We start from the raw sequence: 24,631 nt of genomic DNA on the forward strand, positions 1-24,631 counted from the left end.
GATCTAACTGTGATATATAAATAGATATAAAGATGAGTTGCTCTCTCACCAAGGCTCATTCCAGATAATTTTTTTTATGTTTTTAACAGGAAGACTGGAGAGCCCCCGCTAATAAATGGCTGGATTCCTTACCTGGGAAAGGCTTTGCTTTTTAGAAAAGATGCTTTCAAATTCTTACTGGATCAGCAAAAGAAACTTGGAGATATTTTCACTGTACATATTGCTGGTGAGAAATATTTTAGTATTTCTCTTAATTTTTCCATCAGGGGTGTTAAATAGCAATTCAGATGTTTACTTTAGATTCTTACTTAACTGAAAACATTCCTCTGCAGCACAGGACACAGTGTGTTAAATTCAAATGTTTTATAACATCTTAAGTATCCACAGGATTTAATTACAAGTGCGTGTATCTGTATATAGATGTAGGTGTACATGCATATCAGCAGAATTTGTAGATGTGTAATGTAGGGAAACATCCAAATATGTATTGTTTTTTTCCTAAGGAAGGCAGAACTAACATCATCTTGACACTGCACAGAAAAAATATCAGATTAAATTTAGAAAACACTTAAGAAAAAAAGTGCAGGATATGTTCTCACACATTTTACAACTGGTTGACAGGAACACAAGGGAATGAATGACACGTTGACTCAGTGATACAATCAGGACTAGAACGCAGAAACTTCCCATTGCCAGTCTCTTACTCTGATCGTGCTTGCTGAAAATAACAATATAATATAGTATGATATCACCTTGCTGCTTTCTGTATTTATAGCTGTTTTACTAGTCTAGCTTGAATACAAATGTTTGAGTGAGTTTGCGTAGATGCTTAAAAGCATAAGGAAAGCAAGGAAAAAAGCTGGATTCTTGAATGAAACCTAAATTTATAAATGTACATATATGCCTGTGTGTACACACACACTTTTTACTAAAATCAACTTAAAATCAAGTAGTTTCCTTTGTTCAGAAAAAGATAAACTGTTATCTGAGAGAGTCAGTAGAATGAAGGTTTTGCCCCTTTGAATGCTGATATCCTTGTTCAAATGATCAGTTTTATAGTTGTATCAATTATTACTCAGAGTTCTCTACCCCACTTGTATCTGTCCTTGTATTTTTAAAGAGTTTCAAAGAAAAGTGAAAGTATAAAATTTGCTTTGTAATTTTTTAACGGTGACATTACTTTTAGTTTTCCATTTAATTTGTATTTTGCAATACAATTTTTTTTCTTCAAAAATGAAGTAAATTGCATGCAGTGTGTTTAATTCATATTTTTTTTCTTCCTTTTATTGTGTTCTTTGTCTTTCAGAAGGGCATTTTTACTGCTGTTAACCATGGCGTTTTTCATTCATTTGTGTTTGTTTGTTTTTTTTTCCTTTGGAAACTGGTGTGTTCAGGTATTTCTGCATCTTGAAAACGAGTTCATCTACAAGACTAACTTTTTTTGTGAAATATTGTCTTTTATTGTTGATGTACGCTCATACTATACACAGTAATGGCTTCTTATGAGTCAAAATTAATAGTAATTATACAAATACTCTCTTAGTGCATCCATAAAAACAAATACAGTCATGCTTCAGAATGCAAAATGTGTTTGATTAAATATTTATTTGTACTGTTTTGTTTATTTTTTATTTCGGAATTTGTGTCTTTAAGCAATCTGTGGATGCAATTTAGTTTAACAAATTTGTTTGCACAGTAAACGAAATTCCTTTTCTACTAATCTCCCTATGTTTAGGTGTTCTGAGGAAACCTTCGTTGAAACAGGTTAAAGCAAACAGAGTGAGTTATGGATGTTGTTTCAACCTTATACAGAGAAATCTTTGATTCTGCGAATTGGTCGTATCAGAGATGCTATCTTGGCTTCTCTTTTTTCCAGTCTAAAAATACTGACCATCAGGACTTCACTAAGCAGAAGCAGCTTGTCAGCCACAACTCAGAAAGGAAGACGAAGCTAGTTAGTAGCTTGTATCTTGTCTTGATATTGAGACGTACAGGCTTTCTGTACATCTCTGTGATTTGACAAAGATGATGTTTGTATGTTCAGCAGACATAACGTAGCCGGCTGTGTATGTACTATCACTGCATTACCCCCCTGGTGAGTGACTACAGGTCCTGTCAACAAATCCTATCAATATGTATTGTTCTAATTATTGGTTCTCAAACTAGTTCATTTGGAAAATGTGGAACGATGCTTGGAGTTTCTGGCATTGCCCCGTACCGGTAATGCGATTTCGCTGATTGTACTTTCCCATGTGATGAGCAAATGATTGTCATACCTAAAAGTCGCAAGGGACATGGATGTCATCTTAATAAAGAAATTAAAAAGCACATCTTTCTATGAGAAACAATGTAAATTCCTGACCTGTCGCAGAAAATAGTTCTCTAATTGGTTTTGTGTGGTGGTGCAGCAGAATCGTTTTCCCCAAACGTCATACCGGCGAAGCACTACTGTACATCATTGTCAGCAGTTCAGCAGAATCTTCCTAATAAGAGGACGATTACGTAAAAGCGATAGTCTTCAAAAAAGAAAAGAGAGGGAGAGAAAAGAAAAGAAGAAGGAAAGGATGAGAGAGAAAGCTCTCGAGTCTGTTGTTTTTAGATGGCAGTACTTTCTGGCCCAGCCTTTCTTGTTAAGGATCAGCAGCATAGGCAGGGAGCTAGGTAAGAACTTAACAATCTCGAAGCAGTTTTGTCACAGTTTCCTGTCTTTAAACTTTGTCTCCTTTTCCCGATGTGTTATTAGAAATGACAGTGGGCACTGCAACGCCATCTATGAAACTGTCTGGCTCAAATCTTAATAAAGTAATCTGTCTTTCGGTGCTTTCGCTAAGCACATGTGGCCTTTTTAAATTCTGCTAATAAGTAGTTCTTTTCTTTTAAATCATGACACGCCTACAGTAACATACCACATTTTTCTGTCTTAGGCAAAAGGTAATTTCCATGAACTTACAAAGCTGAAGTCTGCTGCAAGCATTACTGAAATAACATCCATCATTATATGGCATATGAAACGCTTGTCTTTCATCATTAGCATTAAAAAGCTCCGGAATGCATTATTAGAGTAATTTCTTAACTATCATACAAATACTGGCTTCTGTGCTCAGATTTACCAAAGTTGACAATTTTCATATTTTCCACATCAATCTTCTATTTCTAGGAGAGTGTATAAACTAAATGGAGATAACCAGGCTATTTGCGGCACGGTTGTAATGCAAACTGAAGGATTGGACAAGGAGTATAAATTTTCTGTATCCGTATTAAAATAACTCAAAGGGCTTTTTACAGAAACAAGTATACATCTATTATTTTGACTTGTTTCTATTGTACTAAATAAAATAGCTCTGTGACTTAAACTGTCAGGATTTTCATTGTGGTGTTTCTGTATGGACAAGTATACTTGCTTTTTTGTGCCAAAGGAATTTTTTGTATTCTAACAAGGACAGGCTTTGTCCCCAGTGGTTTCTTTATAAATATGTTCAATATTTAAAGCTCCCTAATTTGGAAAGCATGTGGCATGCCTTCATTTTTGGCTGATCTGTCATTTACCTGATGTGTCATTTACCCTGATGGAAAATCATGAGCATCAGTATTTTTGTATTGTTTTAGAAAAGACAAGAGGTAGTTCTTGGCATTAGCTGCAATGGAGTGGCACTGGAGGGGAGGAGGCAGCTGCATTTTAAAATACTGCAGAGTAACAAGAAACTTGAGGAAGAACTTTGCATTTGTTGGTATTTGACACCACTAGGGATATTAAGTGGGAAGAGACCTCAACAAAATGATCTGAAAAACAAAATTCATGGCAGTATTGATGCTCAAAAAACTCAAAATGGTATATTGAGGTCAGAAATTTTGGTAGTTTGCTGTTAAGTTCTCAAAGGCTGCTTAGGGTAATGGAGATGCTGGGACATGATTTTGTAGTTATCATCAGTCTCTTACTGGATGGAAGGCACTGGGGCAAACCTGCAGTGCTGCATTTGTGCGCAGGGCATGATGTTAATGGCTAAAAGCCCTCTTGCAACAAAAACTTTCTCACTGCAGTTAATTAGTTGTACATTTTAGTCTTGTTCTAACAAAGAGATCTAAAATTAGATCCCCTGTGAGGTACATACACAAGCTTCCTTTGTTATAGAGGGGTTCCACTATTCTGACTACAGAGACACCGCATAAATACAGTAACAAAGTTTTGTTTTGTGTGTTTATATATATCACCAACTTGCAATGATATGGTCTGGAGCCCAGGCTGATTCTACAGAATGAATTATATTTTGGTACATACTTATTTTTTGCTACCAGAAACCTGAGAAGAATAATAAAAATAAGGATCTGTGTTATTCTGTTTGTCAGAGATTTTCTTTTCCAAAGTATGTGCTAATGTTGAGAGGGTTTTGATTTAAAATTATTGCTAAAATAGTTTGTTTGTCTGAAAACCCATTTGCTGAAAATTATTTTCTTGCTTAAAAATGATAAGAATTGATGTGTGTTTGCTAAGAGTCTGATTAAAGATCACAAAGAAACTCATATTTTGCATCAGAAATAAGCAGATGGTGGACAGATGGTTTAAATTAATATTAATTAAAAATCTTAACTTAAATTGTTTACCCTGTAAACGCAAAGTTAGGAAGCCAGCTTTCATCTTTAGGGTTAATAACACTCCAAGTCTATTTATTAAAAATCACTCCAGTGGGCATTCTTTCCAAGCTTTGATCACAAAGCTGGTGGCCTCAGTGAAGAGTGTGCAATTGTGAGAAAGCTGGGGTGAGAGGAGTGCAGGAAGAGCAGTGCTGGGACTCTTTGCAAAGGCTTGGGAGGATCCTGCAAGGGTTAAAAAAATTAAGGGGCTAAAAATTCGTATGTGTGTTGGAAAGGAAGCAATGTCCAGGGAAGAGGACTGGGAATTGAGGATCACTTTATCAGGCTGATTTCTTGCTCTTTAAAACTGATTTATATCTGTAGTTTATTATGTTACAGTAAAGCAAACTCCATGAGTACCTCAGAAACCTTCACACATTGTTGAGAAGAAGGGAGTCAAATTCTGTCTCTGTTTGTCCCTCACATTTCCTTACTGTTTCACTGGGATTGCAGGGGATGTAAATGGGATGAAAAATTCACCAGCTGGTTATTATTGCAAAGAATGTCCAGAGCGCACCCATCTTTGCCACTGAGCAGTGTGTGTATGTGCAAGTCAGGATATGGAATAACTATGATCATTCAAATATCACTACATGGTAACCATGGATACTAGTTGACATTTTTAGTGGTAGTGACTACTTTATCTCAGGACATCTGTCACAGAGCCAAATTTGGCCTTCAGTTAAGCATGTAGTGTTCCCATTAAAATCAAAGGAGATTTGTCCTTCTAGTAAGACAGAATTAGACTGTAAGTATGCTAAGCTTTGATGTTTTCTGGGTTTATGGCTCGGATATGTCACAGAAAATGTGCACATTTTAATGGGTACCTTTTTTCCCTAATGCACCTGTCCCTGCAAGTTAAGAATCAAGAGCTCTAAATTTAGACTTAACATGGGAATCGCCCATAAAGAGTTAATATTTAGTTGAGCTTTGTGAGTATTAGCGTTTGCATTCATGATAGTTCACCAAAACGTCCTTTATTACATGACTTGAAATTTGGGTGAAATTTTAGATTTTTGTTCTGGTATAGGCAACTCCAAAAGGCATCGTACCACTGCGGTGCTGTACCTTAGTACTCACAGCTGGAGGACCTGCTGTACAGTTCCTCAGGTGCATCAAGAAGGTTGGAAAGTTTTCTGTGCACTTTGCTCAATGAATGAGCATGCCAGGTCAGTGTGAACCCCATAATGGAAAGCACTGTAAGAACAAGATCCTCCTTTGTAAGCCAGGGCTTCAAAGTCAGATTCCATTGTGGTCATTTTACTGATACTGAGTAAATTCTTAGCAGGGAAACTGAGACAAAATTAAAAGAAAAGACAGATGTGGCTTTAAATGTTGGGTTTTTACAGCTTGCAGTTAAAGCTACTGACAGCAGATTTTGAGTCTAGATGCTATCTCCTTGAAGAAAATCTGCCTAGGTAACAAGTTTTCCACTTCAGCCTCCCTCATCCACTCTCCTCTATGCAAATGAAATATGAAATCTCTTACTGCTATTAATAATAATAATAAATAAATAATAAATCAAAATGCTGCTATGATCCTACATTACATTTCATAAATCGTACTAGGATAGTAACTGATTTGTTCCAAAGTGCCATATTGTTGCCAAAACCTGTAGGTCAGTCCACAATAGAAATGTGTCCTCATGCTGATTTTAGAAGTGCTGTGAAATTATATGCAGTTGAAATCCTTTCAAGGAGAGAAAGTATTGTGTTTTCCAAATTTAAATACAATATGCTGGATCTTTTTTCTTTTTTTCTTCTTTTCTTTTTCTTTTTTCTTTGCAGATCTCTTCACAGATCTTTTCTTTGACAGTTTTCTTGGTGTTCTTCTTCCAGATGTTGATGGTGCTTATTTTCAGTTATTACTTCTGAAAGCATCAGAATATAAAGCTACATTTCTCTAATTTTTCTTCTTTTCTATTCAGGAAGATATATTACCTTTATCATGGACCCATTTCAATATGTTTACGTCATCCGAAATAGCAAACAACTTGAGTTCCATGAATTTGCTGATAAGATGGCTTCCAAAACTTTTGACTACCCAGCCTTGTCAAATGTGAAATTCCCTGATCTCAAGGAAAACCTGCACAGAATCTACCAGTATCTACAAGGCAAGCCTTTGGAAATAATTTCTGACCACATGATGAAAAATCTCCAGGATATATTTGAATGGAAATGCTCACAAGCAACAGATTGGGAAACAGAAAAAATGTACAAATTCTGCTGCTCTGTAATGTTTGAAGCCAGTTTTGTAACACTATATGGAAGAGTTCCTGCTGCAGATGGCCGCAAAGTTATTAGTGAAATCAGAGACAAATTTATCAAGTTTGATGCCAGCTTTCCCTATTTAGCTGCAAACATACCAATTGAGTTGCTAGGAGCTACCAAGAAGGTTCGGAAGGAGCTTATACATCATTTTTTACTTCAGAACATGACAAAATGGCTGGGAGGGTCAAAAGTGGTCCAAGCCAGACAAGATATATTTGAGAAATATGAGCTGCTTGGAGATTATGACAAAGCAGGTAGGAAACTTATGAATGATAGCTTGTCTAAAATAAAATAATTTACTATAGACCTTTGAAATAAAAAGGCAAAATGGCGACCTTGAAATTTTTTTATGTTCTTTCTAATTGGCTAATGATAAAATGTTTTACTCTGAAACAACCCTCTATGATAATTGATTTTTTTTTTTTTTTTTTTTTTTTTTTTTTGTGCTGAGGTGGTAAAACAAGATACTTAATGGTGATAATGAGAAAGATTATAACTGAGCTGCATTTACTCCCCTTATTCCCCCCACCCCCCCGACATTACATTTCAAACTATTCTCATTAAGCAGAAAATTAGACTTCAGAAGCCTATTGGTCCTCATTAGCATTCACTGATCCTTGGCTGGGTCTGTGTCCTAACATCTTTTAATTAGCACACTGCAAATCTAATCAGTGTAATAAACGCTATTAATCTTCCTTTTCACTTATTTTCTCCCAGCACATCATTTTGCCTTCCTGTGGGCCTCTGTGGGAAACACGATTCCAGCTACATTCTGGGCCATGTATTATCTGCTGCGGCACCCAGAAGCTCTCGCAGCGGTGCGTGACGAGATTGACCATTTGCTACAGTCAACAGGTCAGAAGAGAGGGCCCACGTATAACATCCACCTCACCAGAGAACAATTGGACAACCTGGTCTACCTGGGTAATTTATTTTTATCTGTTAGCAAGAGAAGAGGGTCTCTCCCTGCAAACCGGGTTTATCACTCATTTCTGTTTACTGAGAAGGTGGAGGACACAGCTGCCTAATTGACATAATAACACCCATTTACATCAATTATAAATTATGTAGTTTATAGCTGTAGATACTCTCATTGCATGTAAACATTAAAGCCTAGGTAATTAACTATGCAAGGTATGCAAAAGGCTAAATCGAAGCTTTGCAATTATTTGAAAAAAGTTGATGCCTATTAAGTTGCTTGATTCTGAGCATCTGCCGAAGTGTTAATGCATTTCAAATACTTCAGCGTGGTACTGCCAAGAAAGACCCGTTTCTGAAATTAAAGTAGGGTAATGCATTTAAACTGGAAATGTAATTTTTTCACAAGCGGTTTCTTTCTTTTTCTCTCCTTAACACGATAAAAAGAGTTCTAAAGCAGGCTTCAGCATAGCTATGCCTCTGAACTAAAGAGAAGAACTAAAGCTTTCCAGATGAGAAATGGCATTTTCAGTACTGAAAGCAGTACCTTGATTCAAAACAGAGAGCTCCAAGGGAGATCCAGGTCTTCCAGTTGTAGATCAGTGGCTCGCAGGAGGACTCTGGCCAGTCACGGTGGGAAGTTGTGTTCTGGGGTTGGATGAGCCTTCAGGGCCCTGTGGTTTCACTTCACTTCATAGTGCACAGACAATGGTCAGATGAATGCTGAAATTAGCCTGGGGGAGGAGAGAAGGAAGTATTCATAGGTGTGTGTAGCAGGGAGCAGCCTAGCTTGAAAGCATCTGAAAATCCCCATAGGTAGTGGTATCAGCATAGACAAGAGCTGTATAAAGGCATAAAGGGTGAATATCCCTTTTGTTTTAGATACTCACAGCAATCCCCTAATAAAGCTGAGCTCAGCACTATGTGTTTTGGTAGCTCCTGTCCTGACCTGGTAGTCTGCTCTAAAATGAAGCTGTGATGGATGGGGTGGTGAAGCAGTATTGGGTCAGTGCATCTGGTGAGCATCTACATAAAGGTTGCCATTCTCCAGTATGGCATATACTGAGAGCATGTGGTTCAATTTCAGTTGTCTCTCATAGCACAGAAATTGAGTTTGATTCAGCTACTTTTTATTAAAGCATTATTGTTAACTATATATAGCGATAGCGTGGCTCTAGTAAGTTGGTTTCATCTGGAGTTACAGCTCTTTTTTATGCAGATTTATCTGTAGTTGATGAAGAAGGCTTTTGATGATGGGAAGATATCCAATAACAAGAGTAACATGACATTCTGAGAAATTCGTGTAACATAGGAACACAAGTAAAATTGTTTCACATCTGAGTTAGCATCCACCAAAAGATAACACAGAAGAAAAGTTGCCAAGCATCAAGATCACAAAATCATAGATTCATAAATGTTAGAAAAGACCTCTGAGATCATCTTGTGGAACTGTCAGCCCATCCCCACTGTGATCACTAAACCATGTCTCTAAGTGCCACATCTGCCCTTTTCTTCAAAACCTTCGGGTTTGGTGACTGCTCCATCTCCCTGAGCAGCCTTTTCCAATGCCTCACCATGCTTTCTGAGAAGAAATTTTTCCTATGGTGATCAAGACAAAATTTATTTTCTAATTGGAGAAAGAGGTGGAATTAGTAAAGGAAAAACAGAAGCGCCCCAAAAGTGAGGGAATAAGGAAAATAAAAGCACAGAACTCACTAAAATCACCTGGTGAAAAATGGGATAAACCATTTCCAATATTGACTGTGTCATCCTCTTGCAGCTCCTTGAAACTGTCAAATCTCTCGGTATCATTGATATACATGTTAAGAGGAAAATGCTACATCTTACTTTGTAGTATTCAAGTTATGCTTTTATTAAATTTTATAATGGTGTTAAACATAATGTGGTATGTAAAGGAGCTTGATTTCAGTTCTTCTGGCACTTAAGTCGTAAAGGGCTGGATACTGTCTCATAAAATAATAATATAGAAAAAAAAAACTGTACCATAAGAGAATTAAATTCATGCTTCAGTGGAGAGGAGAAAAGGATGTTTTCTTAGTAAATGTATAGAAGGAACAAAGGTTCAAATTTTCATTGCTTGTGCAGCAAGAATTCCCCATCTCCACTGGCAGCTGCGTGGAGAAATCCATGGGCCAACCATACCCGCACTTGGAATAGCTACAGCTTTCTGGCCACAGCATGTGAGAAGGAGCCTGTCCTCCTCCCTCTCCCCCTGTACTGACCTGCAGCACAGAAAAATGGGAATTTGTGTCCCTGCTCCTGGGTAAGGCAGCCAGGTGGGGTTCTTGTCTATTTATCACCTTGTCATCTCTTTCTCCTGTTTTAAGCGTTCTGATTCCCTGTCCTCTTTTTGGCCTACTGTAACAAGAGCCTTTTTTTGGATTCCTCATGCTATGGGGAGCAAGCAGGAATTGCTAAAAAGCCTTTCCGATAGGCATTTTTGTTATTGTGCCAAACTTTTGTTGGGTCTAGGGAATGACATGTCCCGATTTACTTCTAAATTCAAAACACAGGTATGTGATTTAAAAATAAAAAGCTTTCAATCCTCTTGTCACACATTGTGGCCCTGGTTATTTTCTTTCGATGGCATTTCTGGGGCAGCACACTTCGTGTTGTCTGCTTGAGACTTTTCCAGCAACCAAAACACGCGTGCTTGTGTGCACAGAGTAACATACATTATTAGTCATTATGACTCACAATGGAGCTCTAATATGGTAAACGATACATGAGAACGGTCTGTTGGGTTTTATGGTTAAAATGGAAATGCAAAGGGTAGAGTAGAAAAATACTTAGTGCATGTGTAACGCTAGGCATGTTTAGTCAGTTTGTTTGTTCAGTATTAGTCCATTCATTTATATGGTGAAGCATTCTTGCCCCAGGTCACTGCTGAATCCCAGAGATTTCCTGCAAAAAATAAATAAATAAATAAATAAATGAAAAAGCACAGCTTGAAAAATCATTTTGTATAGACAAAATGGCAGAAACCCCGAAAGAGCTGATGTGGAGTGTGTAACTGTAACACAAGCGATAAGCATTAAAATTGTTGTTTGGGTTGAGGTAAATAAATACATTTTTCCTGGAGGCAGCTGGGCAGTACCATGTAATTCTTAGGAAGATACAGATGTAGTTGTTTCCAGTTGTCGTGCGTGTGGGCACACCGCTGTGCACATGAACTAGAGACACCCCCAAATATTTGCATACCCAGTCGCTTTTTTCCTATAATGCACTCTAATAATTATAGTACCCTATTACCTGCTGTTAGTGTAAAATTAACAATCCATTATGCACAATAAGTTTTATAAAACATTTACAGATCGAGATCATGTTTAATTAAAATTAACTTGCCTATGAAAGCCAAGTGCACTTATGATTCACTGTGACCTTTTATTACCTGCAGTCCCTTGTTTTGGCTGGATGATTGACAGCTTGCTGTTTGGCTACCATGTTGTATTTCAGCTGACAAGACTTTTCATTTTAACTCAATTTGCCTGCCTATCACAAGCTGGTGGCAGGCCAGGCTCAAGTCACCCAGCTTTGCCTCAGCAGCTTGCTCTATTTCTCATTAGTACGCATTTATTCAGTGGAAATTGGAAGACAAATGCTTGAAGGCATGTGAACTAAGTATAGCAAATTAGGGTTTAAAGACTGAATATTTATAAGTATATTGAAACAGTTTAAAAAAAAAATCTAGAATGAATTGGAGACTGAGTGCTAGCTTTAGTATAAGAGGAATGAAGAGAGAAGTGGGAGGATTCTAAGAATAACAATACTATGAGATATTTCTCTCTCTCTCTCTTGAAAATATGTAAAATCTCTCTGACAACACCTTATCAAACAACAGCCTGGCTTCTTTATGTAGTGTGTGTACGGCAAAGTTTAGCATCTCATGTGTGTAAGAAGGGGGAAAAAAATGAGGGTCATGCTCATTTGCTGCTTGGTTATCCCTTGGTATGCTTTAAATTGCCTTGTTTGTTCGGCACAAGCACAGAAACAGATGTTGCTCTACCACGCTGGATAATTTACTGTACCTCATGGTGCAGAATGGAAGGCCTCCCAAGCTACCCAGCTGGTCTGTCAGCGGCGATGGCTGGTGTCTGCTCAACTATGACAACTGCAAGCAAAGGCTGCAGCTTTATTGTGCAGTTGTCATTCCTCCCAATGTATAGCCCCGGCATTTGGGGAAAGCTGACTGTCTCTTTTTTTAATGTTTGCCTGCAAACCCGTATAAGCTTCCATCCTCCTTTGTTGATCATAATGTGACTCATTACTTTTGTCATCTAATGATTATCGGCATGATCGCTCAGAGCTAGAGCCAAGCTCGCCTTCCACACATAACTGGTACTGGAAGGTAAAACAGATTTGTCATTTACGATCTGACCGCTAAGCCACACTTTGTGCTCCATTATTGTGATTAACTTCTGCATAAGATATGCTGCCCGATTGTCATCTGCGATCCGGTGGTGGGCACCGACTGCCGCGCTCTGTGGGAAGACAGCCCCCGATAGGATGTGACTGCAGTGCTGGTCGAGTTAAACACAGACCCGCTATTTCGCAGTGGCGCTGGAATAATTATTTTCCTTTTTTGCTCTTCCCACCTCCCCCACCCCATTTGATTTCCTGGGTGAATGGTGTTGCCGTATGTGTCGCCGCCGTTTCCAAAATCACGGCGTTCCGAGCTGTGCGTTTTGAAGGCTGAGGGCAGCCTGGGAGTGGAGGCTGGACCCTTCCTTTGTACCATGCAAAGTTTTGTTGCCAGAGCACTGCCAGTTGAAATCTATCGTGTCAGGTGCCTTGTGGCTATTCGCAGTAGAGGCCATATTCTGGAACCAGGGTTCTTCTCTGGCTTCGTCACCAACAAGCCGATTTGACTCTGCCTGATTATAGTAACGAAGGCAGTCCAAAAGAATATGCACAGACTCACTGTACGTCACATTGAATCACGGTGCTGGCCACACAAAGCTGACCGCAGCCTCATTTCTTTAGACAAATGCATGCTTAAGGAAAAACCTCTTGCAAGAAAGCATCCAGGGCCACTTTATTTGCTATGCATGCTGCACCAGATTTAATTTTTAGTGAAAGAGCATTTGTTATTATTTTTTTCAGCTGCATCTACACTGGGTAGCTCCTGTCTCTAATAAACTAACCTTTCGGGTGCAGCAGTTACAGCGCCTTGGTGAATGCTTAGGAAAGGCTTATTTGATATCCCCAAACATAAAAATGGGCACAAATGGATTGTTATGAGAAAATGGAACCCAGTTTTAGGCTGTTTTTCACGCTAACGATTAGAAAGAATCAAGTCACATATAACAGCACCCATACACACTGGTGGAAAAATAGTCAGTTTTGATTACTAAGTGAGAGATGCAGCCTTAGACAGGAGCTACATGCTGATATACATGCTATCAGAATGATTTATGCAAATTATGCATATTATTCCCAAAGGAATTCCTCCTCAAACTGCCAGGATAAATTGCCGGAAATTAGCCATAAAATCTGTCGTGCTAGGAGCAAAAGGTGAAGGCCACTGGGAAAGCAAGGACATTCAGCTTCTGGAGCCTTCCAGGATGTGATGGTGGAGACAGAAACTGAGCTTCCCCTGTATTGAAAGGGCTGTGTTTTGTTTTCTCTTTGACAATTAAAAGTGTCTTTCTCTCTTAAAACTCACAGGAAGATAATGAATTGCTTTCATTCTCTTTGACCATAAGAGATGCTACCATTTGGCAATGTGGCTCACTGAAAACAAAGCAAATAAATTTAAAAATCCTCAGACTAACAAGCAAAGTGTTTTTTCTAGCATGTAGTTGTACCTCTACACCCATCAGCTTCTGAAAGACAAGCTGAATAGCTCAGTGGATGCTTTCGTTGGTGTTTGCTCTCAAGCTCCAAAATGAAAGGAAATGCATAAAGCATTCATGTCTTCTGATTGTGTTGTTTTCAACATGGTGCCTGAATAATGACTTTCCACCCAAAATCCAGGGCTGCCTCCAGCCGACACAGTTTCTCAGAACCATCAGTGAGAATCACATCGCAGTGCTCAGAGCCGCAGCCCCCGCCCTGCGGGACTGTTTAGTACCTTCTCTTGGTGTCTGGTTCATGTTTTGTTTTGTTTGTGGTTTGTGTTTTTTTTCCTTTTTTTTCCCCCCCCTCCTTTAGCCTGCCCTACTAAACCTGTCGAGATGCAGCAGCTGCAGCCATGTATAACTTGCAGTCATCTCCCATATTTCTGATGCTTCCCCCCCTCCGCTTTTGTTTAATCACAGAGAGCGCCTTAAACGAGAGTTTACGGATGTGCTCATCTTCCATGAACATTCGCATCAGCCAGGAGGATTTTGTTCTGAAGCTCGAAGGAGATCAGGAAGTCAGTTTGAGGAAAGGAGACTGGATAGCCCTTTACCCTCAGATTTTACACATGGACCCTGAGGTCTATGAAGATCCTAAGGTAAACGCTCAGCTGGTGCTGCTCTTCCTACTTCAGGCACATTGCAGCAGCCAGGCCTTTTGTGTTAGGGTTTTTTTGTTGTTTCTTTTTTTTCCTTTTTTTTTTTTTTTTTTTTTTTCCTGCTGTTCCTTCTTGTGGAACAAATCTTCTGACTTTCAGATGTATTTTCAAGGGCCCTACAGGTCAAAAGATTCATGGCCTGAAGAGAGAAATATGGTGATGAGACTGACTGCTACTGCTTTCAAAGGAATTGACAATTGCACATTGACTACCATAAACTTTAGGCTAAATGTGGGTTTTGTTTGTCAGTGGATCATTTGATACCCAAGGAGGGCTGAATAATAGAAGGTGGTTTAAATAGCAAATAATGTGGGCCATTTAGCTAAGTGCCCCCAAAGCATCATTGACTCTCTGAAGCCCTATAATAGCAGTGACTTACTTAAGCCTTATGCTTTTTCACCTCTCTTCATAGGGATTCACCCCTTCTCGATCAATTAGTATAGCATTGTGAACTTGAGACTGTAAAGCTGTTGCTCCACAGCGAAGCTCCGAGGGTAATTGTGTCATCTCCTTGTATTTTTCTCCAACGCTCAAGTTAATGAATATCAAAGACTCGAAATTAATCCACCCTGCCTCAGCCTTAATATGGCTTCAGAAGTTCACCACCTGCATGCAAATTAAATAGTCTGAGTCTGCAGTAGGTTATTCCACTCGGTCGCTGTCCGTGGTCCAGGGTGCCGCGTAGGAAGTGAGGCTGTCTGTAGTCGGTTCTTTTCAGCATTACGGATAGGAGCTTTTCCTGAATCACTCCTCATCCCCCTTTCCCTAAGCAAACAGCCATCTCTCTACCATACTGATTTCCATGTTTGGGCATGTTTACATGTTCATAGAAAACCTATCTTAGAGGCACTGCTCCCCAATGCTCTTCTTTTGGAGAGTTTCAGATAAAGATGTGTACGTGGGGTTGCAGAGGAAGGATGAGATTCAGATGGCTTGTTGGTGAAGGGCAGCATTCTGCTGTGCAGGAACCCTGCCAGAGACAGAGGGAAGTTGTGGTGTGTGTTGGAGTTAGAAGGAGCAGAATGTAGAGAGAGGTATAATCATAAGAGCCATGAAAATGGGAATAATATCCAGTAGGACCCCGCTGTCTGCTCCCACCCAAAATGAAGACAAAGACTGCTGAGAAAATCAGTGTTTTTAAAAAATAATCATGTATTGGCAAATAGTTAATTAATACTTCTATCCTTAAAAAGTCACAGCTAACAAATAAGCTTTTCCTCATTTTATTCTTAACACTTTATTTTGGAGAACATTATTGATTTGTCAAAAGTCCATCTGTTTGTTTAGGTCCTAGACTAAAGCATCAGAGTGGTAGCTGTGCCCCTCCCTTATTCAATAATTGCAAGAATACATTACCATATTTCCATTCCTTGAATATATCTGCTTGGTATCAGTTCTGCTCAGCTTTCACAGTACAGCTTTAGTTCATATATTTTATCTTTCTGATAGTGAATGAGCAATCCACACATTGCAGTACATTGATTTCAGCACATGGGCCCACTTGAAAAGTGGGGAAATCACTGTTCTGTTTAGTTCTTAAAATATGCAGTGTGCTTTCAACAATAACTACTGAGGATCAGATAGAAATGGAGAATGAATTTTTTGAAAGGTGCAGTCTTGAGCTTGTCATGTATTTAGGGAAAACTTTCCTGGGAAAACAGGCAGCTTGACGAGATAATTTTGTAGCAATGCTTTTCTCCTGGATACATAAATTTAAGAGCTATCAAGTTATCTTCTGCTTTGGCACCATATTGTATATGTGTAAGCATATATTGTTGACCTCTTTCTCCACTCAAAGTCTAAATAAATGAGTCCATTTTTGTAAAGTGGATAAGTAAACCTCCAAATCATAGCACAGTTAAGTTACAGAGCTCAGTAAACGGAGCTCTGCAATTTCCCTAGAATGAAAGGAAAGGAAATCTTGCAGGAAACCCTACATGGTGGCTTCCCAAACAAAGCTAAATACAGGGCATGACAGTGAAACTTATATCAGTCACAGGAGATTCCTCCGTTTTCCTAATACAGTGAGCAGACCATTCACAGAAAACGTTATTTCCAGTTTCTTCACATTTTCCTCACCATGATTCCCAGTCTCCCTTCCAAGAAGTCCTCATGCATGGCTGGAATCCCCTTTGTTGTCAAAAAAAAACCACAGCCTTTCTTTAAAAGCAAGCTCACAGGCTCTGTAAAAATTATCACAGCCTAGTGGCCCCAACAACACAAGCCTGAGTTTGGTAGCTCTCATGTTTTCTGCTCTTCCAGTTCCTTACACAGCACATTATTTTTTGATAAAATTAGCTACAGTTTTCAAGTAGATCTTGGGATTGCAAGAAAGCAGTGAGGCTTGGCCCATTATGCTTATGTGTGCAATACCTCAGTTCCCAGTAGTTCCCAACACCAGGAATGTATCCTGTGGAAATACTACTGTGAAGAGCTTTGTTTTTTTCTGTTTCATTTTCCTTTTCAGGCAGTTACAATTCCTGTCTGACAGTGCTTTTTTACATTACTGGGATCTGTATTTCAGGAAGGGATTCTTTTTTAAGGAAGAGGGGGTATTCTGGGCTTTCACTTGTTACTGTGCTCCTTCAGATGATGCAGTAATTTAGACAAATAAATATGTATATATGCTTCCTTTCACAAATACTAAAAAGAAGTATTTCCCAGTGAAAACACTTTAGCCCTGTGGGAAATTCAGGCCCTTGCCATTTAGAGAAAAAGGCTCCTGGTCATCAACATCCAAAGTTGTATCCCCTCCCTTTCGCTTGCCCTTTCTCATAGGCCAGTTCCCCTGCTGCTGTTTTTCTTGACAACCAGACCCTCAATGTGTGGTTTCCAGAGCTGTTAATCTAATGGGTAGATCAGTATCAGTGTGTTTTATCATTGTGTTATTTGGGTTTTTTTAATCAGTTGAGGTGGTTTCTGTCTGACTGACTTGTTCCCAGCCAGCTCCAAATGGCTGCTGCTATAGCAGATGTATGCAAAGCAGGACAAATGCTAATGAGTGACCATAAGCAAGAAGTGTCTGTCATTTTTATTCAAAGCATGCAGGAGGATTTTGTAAGTGGTTAATTTGCCGTTGACTGAGTGAGGGTGCCAGATCTCCTTCATTCAAAAACATGAATTATCTCTTAACAGTGATCCTGCTGCTGGAAAATAGTCGGAAAGATGTTCAATTTATGGAATGCAAGTTACAGCCCCAACCTCAAGCCTCACTTGAAAGCACGTTCTTTATAATGGTCAGTCCCTGGCTTTGCTCACTGCTTCTGGAGCAAGCCATGTGAAGGTCAGGTGTGGCAAATTAAGTAGCAACCCCACCTGAAGGGAAAACTGGCTGCAAAATACAGGGTCTGCTTTTTAAATAATGTGCATCACTGGGAGCAAAAAGAAAAAAATAATTAAAAATAAAAATAAAAATAAAAATAAAAATAAAAATAAAAATAAAAATAAAAATAAAAATAAAAATAAAAATAAAAATAAAAATAAAAATAAAAATAAAAAAAAGGATGGATTTTGCTTTACCTTGCAAGAACAGGTTCAGTGCAACGCATAAGCATTTGTGGATTATCCTTATTCATGATGTATGTACCACACCAAGCGCCTATGATGCTTTACAAGAAATTGTCCTTTCACTAAGGTTCATTGTCCCTGCTACAAAGCAGTCAAAATCTAATTGCAATCAATACAGGCCAGACACTCTAGTGAATGAGACATGGAATCTGAAGGAGCTTGATGTAAAAGGGCTGAGCTAAGTAAGTGGATTTAAGTAGTCTTCTTTGCAGGGAAGCAAAAGTGGGTTAATGAAACTTGAGGGAACCAGCTGAAAAGGAAAAGCTGTCAGCTCCTTGTCTTCCTCTTTATCTTATTTTTTGGGTTTAAGAAGCATCACTGACATGCAAACAAAGCCACTCATGCAACTGTTTTGTTAGATACCTCTCGCTCACTCTTTCTCTTTAATTTTCAGGAGTACAAGTTTGATCGTTACATAGAGAATGGCAAGAAGAAGACTGCATTCTACAAGGCAGGAAGAAAACTGAAGTATTTCCTAATGCCCTTTGGTTCTGGGATCAGCATGTGTCCAGGGAGGTTCCTCGCGATGAATGAGATGAAGATGTTTCTTTTCCTACTTTTGGCTCATTTTGATGTAGAACTAGGGGAAAACAAAGCTGTCAGACTTGATAACGGTCGTATGGGCCTTGGTATCCTCCTGCCAGACACTGATATAGCCTTTCGTTACAAGCTGAGGTCCTTAAGAAATTGAGCGGTTGCCTCTGTGCCTTCTACTAATCTTAGTGTTTGCTGTTTCCTCACTCAGCTTTGTATTTTTGGAATGTTTGCTTTTACCCTCTCTTCTTTCACCTCCTTCCTTTTTTTTTTTCTAAGGAAAATAGTCCTTGGGCTGGAGGTAGGTGACAGACACAGGGACATAAACTCTGTTTGTCCTGCCCATGTTTCGCTGAGATGAGATGACAAGAACTTGGCTGAGTAAACCATCCCAAAGTGAAGGATCCCCATACTCTTGGCCTTGAGTTGAGTAGGGCTTGGGGGAAGATGATGTCAAGCTGAATCCAGGCCACCATATTGGAAATGGGCTCAGTAGTCACATATAGGGAAACACTCAAACTCTTCAGAAATCTGGCAGTCCAGATACACGGCAGGCACATTGATAGAGCCAAAAGACTTTCTACCTTCACTGTGCCCTGCAGTTCCCCCTTGTTGGATTGAGAAGCCAGCCATCATCAGGAAGCATGACTGCATCTGCTTGTAGAAAAATAATAGTGAGAAATGGGGGGGGGGGGGGGGGGGTGTGGTGTTATTTCTACAAGGTGAAATGATTTTTTAGAGAAAATTATTCTAATTTTGTGTTTACTGTTGCCTTTTATGAGTGTCTTAGTCCTTATCTGGAAGATGTAATGGAAGCTATATGGAGTGGGGGTGATTTGCAAAATTTGTGATTTTTCCTGTAGCCAATTAAGTCAGAGGGGAGGTTCTGTTGATCTTAATAGGTTCTGGATCAAGCTTAAATTATGTTTGGGTTTTTGAGCCAAAAAAAGTATACTCTTCAGGGAGAAAATTTATGAGCCTATTTGAAATGATTCCATCATCTCAAAAGTTTGTCTTACTGTTTTACTAGTAGCATATCTGTGTGTTGTGTTTGACAATTTATTGTGTTTGTTAGTTTCTCCAAAAAGGCAAAAGAATGAGAGGGCTTCAAGGACAAGTGTGGTGTCTAAAACTGCTTTCTAATAGTATTTTAATGTATCTAAGCTGTGTACAGGCAGACTAGTGTGACCTCTGTTTGGAAACAAAATTATCTCTCTGCAAGATGGAAAACAGGCTCTTTATGGCTGAAATCTGAGCAAGTGAAAACACCAGGTTGACACAGTATAGTTGACTGTAGGTGGGCTGCACAACCTGCTCCACTGGGTGATCCTGCTTCAAACATTAATTCTTTTTGCTGCACAGCATGCAGAATATAAAATTTTAGACCCTGTCTCTTTCTAGTGAGATCCTCTCTCACTTTACAGATGGAGGAGGATGGAGGCTGTCCAGTCTCCATTTACCATGAACATAACCCTAATGGAAGACCAGCCACGTTTGTTGGCCTTGCGTTGTGTTCCCCAAAAATTCTGTTTGAGATACACCAACCTAAGTCCCACCCAGATTGCCAGCTGATGAATAACATTGCTCTATGTGATACTCCCAAATGTCCCGTCTTCATACATAGACATCAGAATGAAAGGAAGATGAATAATTGCTTCAAGTGCAGGTTAGTTTGTGCAGTAAACCCTTAATCTATTCTGTGCCAGAATTTGCAACTTGATAAGTAACTAAACAACCACAGAACTGTTACCTTTGTCTGGACACTGCTGGATGAACTGCTGGCTCATCTGGAGTTGGTGTATCCAGCTGCGTTGTAGAAATTTCTCAGTGAGTGTAGAGCAAAGCATTTAAAAGATTATTTTTCTCAAGGATTTCATTGTCTGCATTCCTGTGTTTCAGAGTATCCTGCTCTGACAGAGTTAATGATGCCCAAAAAAATTGCCTGACACTATACAGAAGACACAAAGTTCTGCAAGCTTCAGCTGGACTTATCTTTTCCCAGTAGAGCATCAGAGCCACTGGTTCATTTTGAGAATATGCAGCTGAAATCTCTTGTGCCTCAATCTTGCACGACTTCCAAAATCAGAAACTTTACTTGTCTCATGAGCACTTGATAGCCTATGGATGGAAACCGCTACGTTCATGCTAAGGTTTAGTATTATTTGTTGTTACTTGTGTAGAAGACTGTTTTGTTATTCATGTAAAGCACATATCCTAAATAAACACCAATAGAAAGGCTTTTAGACATTGGCACAGCCACATTCCAAATCCTCTGAGTAGGAAATTGTGTTTTTGTGAGATGCATTGAATGAATATTTTCTCTTCATATATAATATCAACAGTGTCTGCAGTGTTGGAGTAACAGCTACATTAAATGGGCTTTGCAGCTGATTAAATGCCTTAACTTTGCTTCAACATTTAATCAACACCAGAAGCTGATTATTGCTTTTTGTCACAGAATAAAATTTGTTTTTATGGAGAGATTCTTGCACTCAGGTTACTTACTGCTGTACTTACTCAGTAGGAGCTATTCTGTACTTGGCCATAGCTCACAATCCAGTTTGGACATTAAAGCCTATTTTATTGAGAGAGGAAACGCTGATGTCATTACACTGTTGACTGTATTACATTATTGTTTAAATGTAAGCTGTGGAATGCCTCATGCCACAGCTAGGATAAATCTTTCTTTGGCATCCAGCTTTGAAACAAACCTGAAGCAACTGCAGAAATAACAGTAGGTATTTGTTTTAAAATAAGACTTTTTTCTTTTCTTGTAATGGTAATCTATTGTTAGGATTTTGAATTAGTATATCACAGGCTGCTGCATAATTTAGTGGGACACTTTTGTGCCAGAAGTACATGCAAATCATTAGTAATTTCAGATTAATTGCTAATCAGTTTGTACAGTATCTGTCTTGGAATTAAAAGGAGGTCTGGATTGTTTCTAAACCAGCGAATTAAAGCTGCAGGGATCGCTTTTTCATTAAAATAAGAAAGAAAAAAGAAAGAAACATGGTATCAAAGTCTTTCCAGGGGATGAAGGAAAGCTCTATGAGAGCACTCAGAAGCTGTGCCTCGGAGCTGGAGACCACACCTCACAGCACACAGGAGGACAGGGTTTTTGTGGTGTGAAATGTACAAGGCCTGCCCAGTTCATCCTGGAGCTGTGTCCCTGGGAATCCACGCTCCCGATGGATGGCTTTTGCTAGCAAGCAGTGCGACACTGAGGTGGGACCTGCATTCCTTGGCAGGCATAGTAAGGCTCATTGTTTTAAAGTTGGAGTGCTAGAGCAGGAGAAAGGAAAAATTAAGCCTGGTCATCCTGCTGGTTCACATACTCTGCAGCTGAGCAGTGACCCAATGAGTCAGCAGATGGCTGACCGGGAGGAGCTTGGTCTCCTTGGAGCAGGGAACAAGCTCTGTGGTGTTGGTATTCCTGGTTTTTAAGCAGCAAAGCAGGACAGGTCTGCAGCATCCCTGGAGCCAAGATGGCCAGAGTGTTCTGCCCAGGGAGAGGTCCAGCTTTGTGTGTTTGGTTGCAGCACCCAGAAGGCACCAGCTTGTTGCTGGTTACTCAGGCATTGTGATGACTAAACCACTGATGTAGAAACCTTCAGTAGCTGCATTGGCAGGTGGTCACTTGTCAGCCATACAGGGCTGGCCTCACTGCTGACCAGTGGGACCAGCCAGAGGACTCTGCTAAGCCAGGCCTGCTTCCACTCTGCCTTGGGGGACATAAGGAGCCCTCTCCTAAGCGTTACAAGTAACTGTGCTGGTCTGTACTGGTCTCCAGTTATAGGCTATCACTGCATACAGTTATATTTATACAGTCATCTGCTGTTAAAGGGGAAAAAAACTAGTCTTCTGACATACAATAGGTTTATTAAATCAGCATCTCCCATTTGTAGCACCTGTTCAGGAAGGTGAATTCATCATAAGCTAATGCAAATGCTGAAATGTCATTTTATTTGCCACTATTCTTTTAGTTTACACTTTGTTCTGCACCACCGTGCACTGTTGCTGTGACCCACCACCAACACACTAACCTGCCCTGTGTCTCAAAGGATCGTGCTGCTCTATGTGCACCTCTTTGCAAGTTTGACTTTCACATCTCTGCCAATACATCATAACGTAATAATCTAAAACCATGTCAGAGTGTAAGAGTAGAGTGTTATGCATGTCACTGTTTTTGGTGTTGCACTTCTTTTCCTTCTTTATTTTATTTTATTTTGGTTTTGAGTGATGGCTGATCTGTAAATTTCTCTTGTAGAATTATAAATGATCTTTTACGTCATTGTCATTGAACTTTCTGTCATTCAGAAGATTGTGAATTGCTCTTAATTGCCAAAACTGACATTTTGTATATAGATGGACAGTAGTTAGGCTTTACTCTAATAGTTAATCTCCATCATTAAGGCTCTTAGGTCAAATGAGATACGTTGTGAATTTCTAAGCAAGAATGAAACTTCATTATTTTAGTAATCTAACAACTGAAGTGATTTTTGTATTTCAAGAACACATAAAAATGTATCTATTTTACTACTGAATGAGTGTCTGTGTTGATTTTTTTTCACCTTGCATTTGCATTTTTCTCACAGATACAGGACTGTTGCTTTCATTGTAGAACACGTTAGCACACAGCATTTAATTCAACACTGTCGTGGAGCATCTTTCTTGGAATTTAGGAAATAATCACCTCTCCCTTCCCTCCCCCCCACCCCCCATCAAACTAAAGCAGTTTCCTATCAGGAGGAATGTGGGACCTTGGATGTTCTTAGGGTATTATCCAGAATCAGAATAGAGATACATACTCCCAGTATAAAGATAACTACCCAAATACAGCTCCTAGTCCCTTCCTTTTGCCAAACCCCTGTGCAGTAGAAATCCTACCTGCTATTAAATACTCTGCACCCTTACATCATTCATTTTAGAAGGAGAAATGATGGAAAATTGTTCCAGTGTGCTGCACTGCACCAGCAAAGCACAACTTGGCTTTTCTAAGCAGCACCGTCGCTATGAATTCTGCCAGTAGCTCTTTTGTACACAGCCTGCAGAAATGTGTGTGAGGTGTATCTGTGAGGACTGCTGAAAATATGCTGCACAGAAGAGGGACCCGCAGCATTTTTTCTGCATTTCCTACCTGTGTTTGTAACTTTTTGATTAACATTCAGAAATAAAAAGCAACGTTATTTGAGGTATCCTGAAGGCCACGTTTCTGCGTGAGCTTTTATTTGTGGTATGAAAAGCAGTTTGGGGAGGGAGGGGATTATAGTAGTTCCTGATACCGTATTATGTCTAATATTTGTCTGGACACCAAGTGCTTTTTTTATGTCATTTATATTGCATTTTATTTTAAAATCGAGACATTGATTTGTTCATGACATACACTTAATTCATATGAATTGAGCTATTTCAACTGTCTGACCATAGCAAGTGAAGTCTTTTCCTGCCCATTACCTGAGCATGTGCGTGTACCACAGCCAGTCATGTCTTAATACCCGCAGCACACCAGGAAGCTGGTCTAATTACAAAAGCACCACTTACAACTACACCTGTACGATGATGCTTAATGACTATATTCATAAATGCTAGTAAGTATGAGTGAGAGGTTACTACATATGAAGAAGCAAATCTACAGATATTTTAAATACGATTTTTTTTCACATGAAAGCAAAGAACTAAAATGTAGTGAGATCTCGATCCACGTACAACTCAGCCCTGTGTCTGTGATGTGCAGCAGGTTTCCCCGGGACCTCAGGTACTGATGTTGTGGTCGCACACCTTCTGTAATAGCATCAGTGTGCTTGTCTTCCCAACTATTTGCACCAAAATAGAGTCAAAAGAAGTCTGTCCCTGCTATAAGCATTGCAGGGTTCTCTCTTGCCATATTTTGTTACACTGCTTGGATGTATATATATATCTATTTTCCTTTAAACAACACTTGTTATCACAAGAAAGTTGATCACAAGTCTGGGCTCTGGCTACTAAGGAGACAGTAAGGAAATGCCCCGTGGTGACTTTTGCCGATTAACTTCTGTATCAGCTCCTCTTTCCCGCTACCCCCGTCTTCCCAAGAGTTCAGCCTCCAGCCTCCCGCAGGCACATTCCCACGCTGCCAGCCAGTGAACCGCCCGGCTGCGGAGCGCGTCTTCCATCTCCTCCCAAGGAGGAATTCTTCCCGGCAGAGACTTCC

General features: G+C 39.5%; 1 protein-coding gene and 1 long non-coding RNA gene across 3 annotated transcripts in view; one reads left to right on the forward strand and one right to left on the reverse strand.

Annotated features, from left to right (window-relative positions):
* Nucleotides 1-23,006, forward strand: part of CYP7B1 (cytochrome P450 family 7 subfamily B member 1) — a 124,748-nt gene extending 101,742 nt beyond the window's left edge. Inside the window, exons 2-6 of the mRNA XM_072328893.1 lie at nucleotides 90-226; nucleotides 6,557-7,153; nucleotides 7,617-7,823; nucleotides 14,099-14,277; nucleotides 18,299-23,006. Coding sequence (XP_072184994.1) covers nucleotides 90-226; nucleotides 6,557-7,153; nucleotides 7,617-7,823; nucleotides 14,099-14,277; nucleotides 18,299-18,595 — 1,417 coding nt within the window. The 3' untranslated portion in view covers nucleotides 18,596-23,006. The remainder of the gene's footprint in view (nucleotides 1-89; nucleotides 227-6,556; nucleotides 7,154-7,616; nucleotides 7,824-14,098; nucleotides 14,278-18,298) is intronic.
* Nucleotides 1,906-10,131, reverse strand: LOC140248272 (uncharacterized). Of its 2 annotated transcripts, XR_011902821.1 has the most exons (4): nucleotides 9,534-10,131; nucleotides 8,365-8,551; nucleotides 2,363-2,516; nucleotides 1,906-2,276 (listed from the first exon to the last, which is right to left on the reverse strand). It is a non-coding gene; the product is annotated as an uncharacterized lncRNA (long non-coding RNA). The 2 variants fall into 2 exon arrangements; XR_011902820.1 differs by having other exon boundaries at nucleotides 1,906-2,516.
* Nucleotides 23,007-24,631: the final 1,625 nt, after the last annotated feature.

The sequence above is a fragment of the Excalfactoria chinensis genome, chromosome 2 (assembly GCF_039878825.1).
Source record: "Excalfactoria chinensis isolate bCotChi1 chromosome 2, bCotChi1.hap2, whole genome shotgun sequence".
Lineage (NCBI taxonomy): Eukaryota > Metazoa > Chordata > Aves > Galliformes > Phasianidae > Excalfactoria > Excalfactoria chinensis.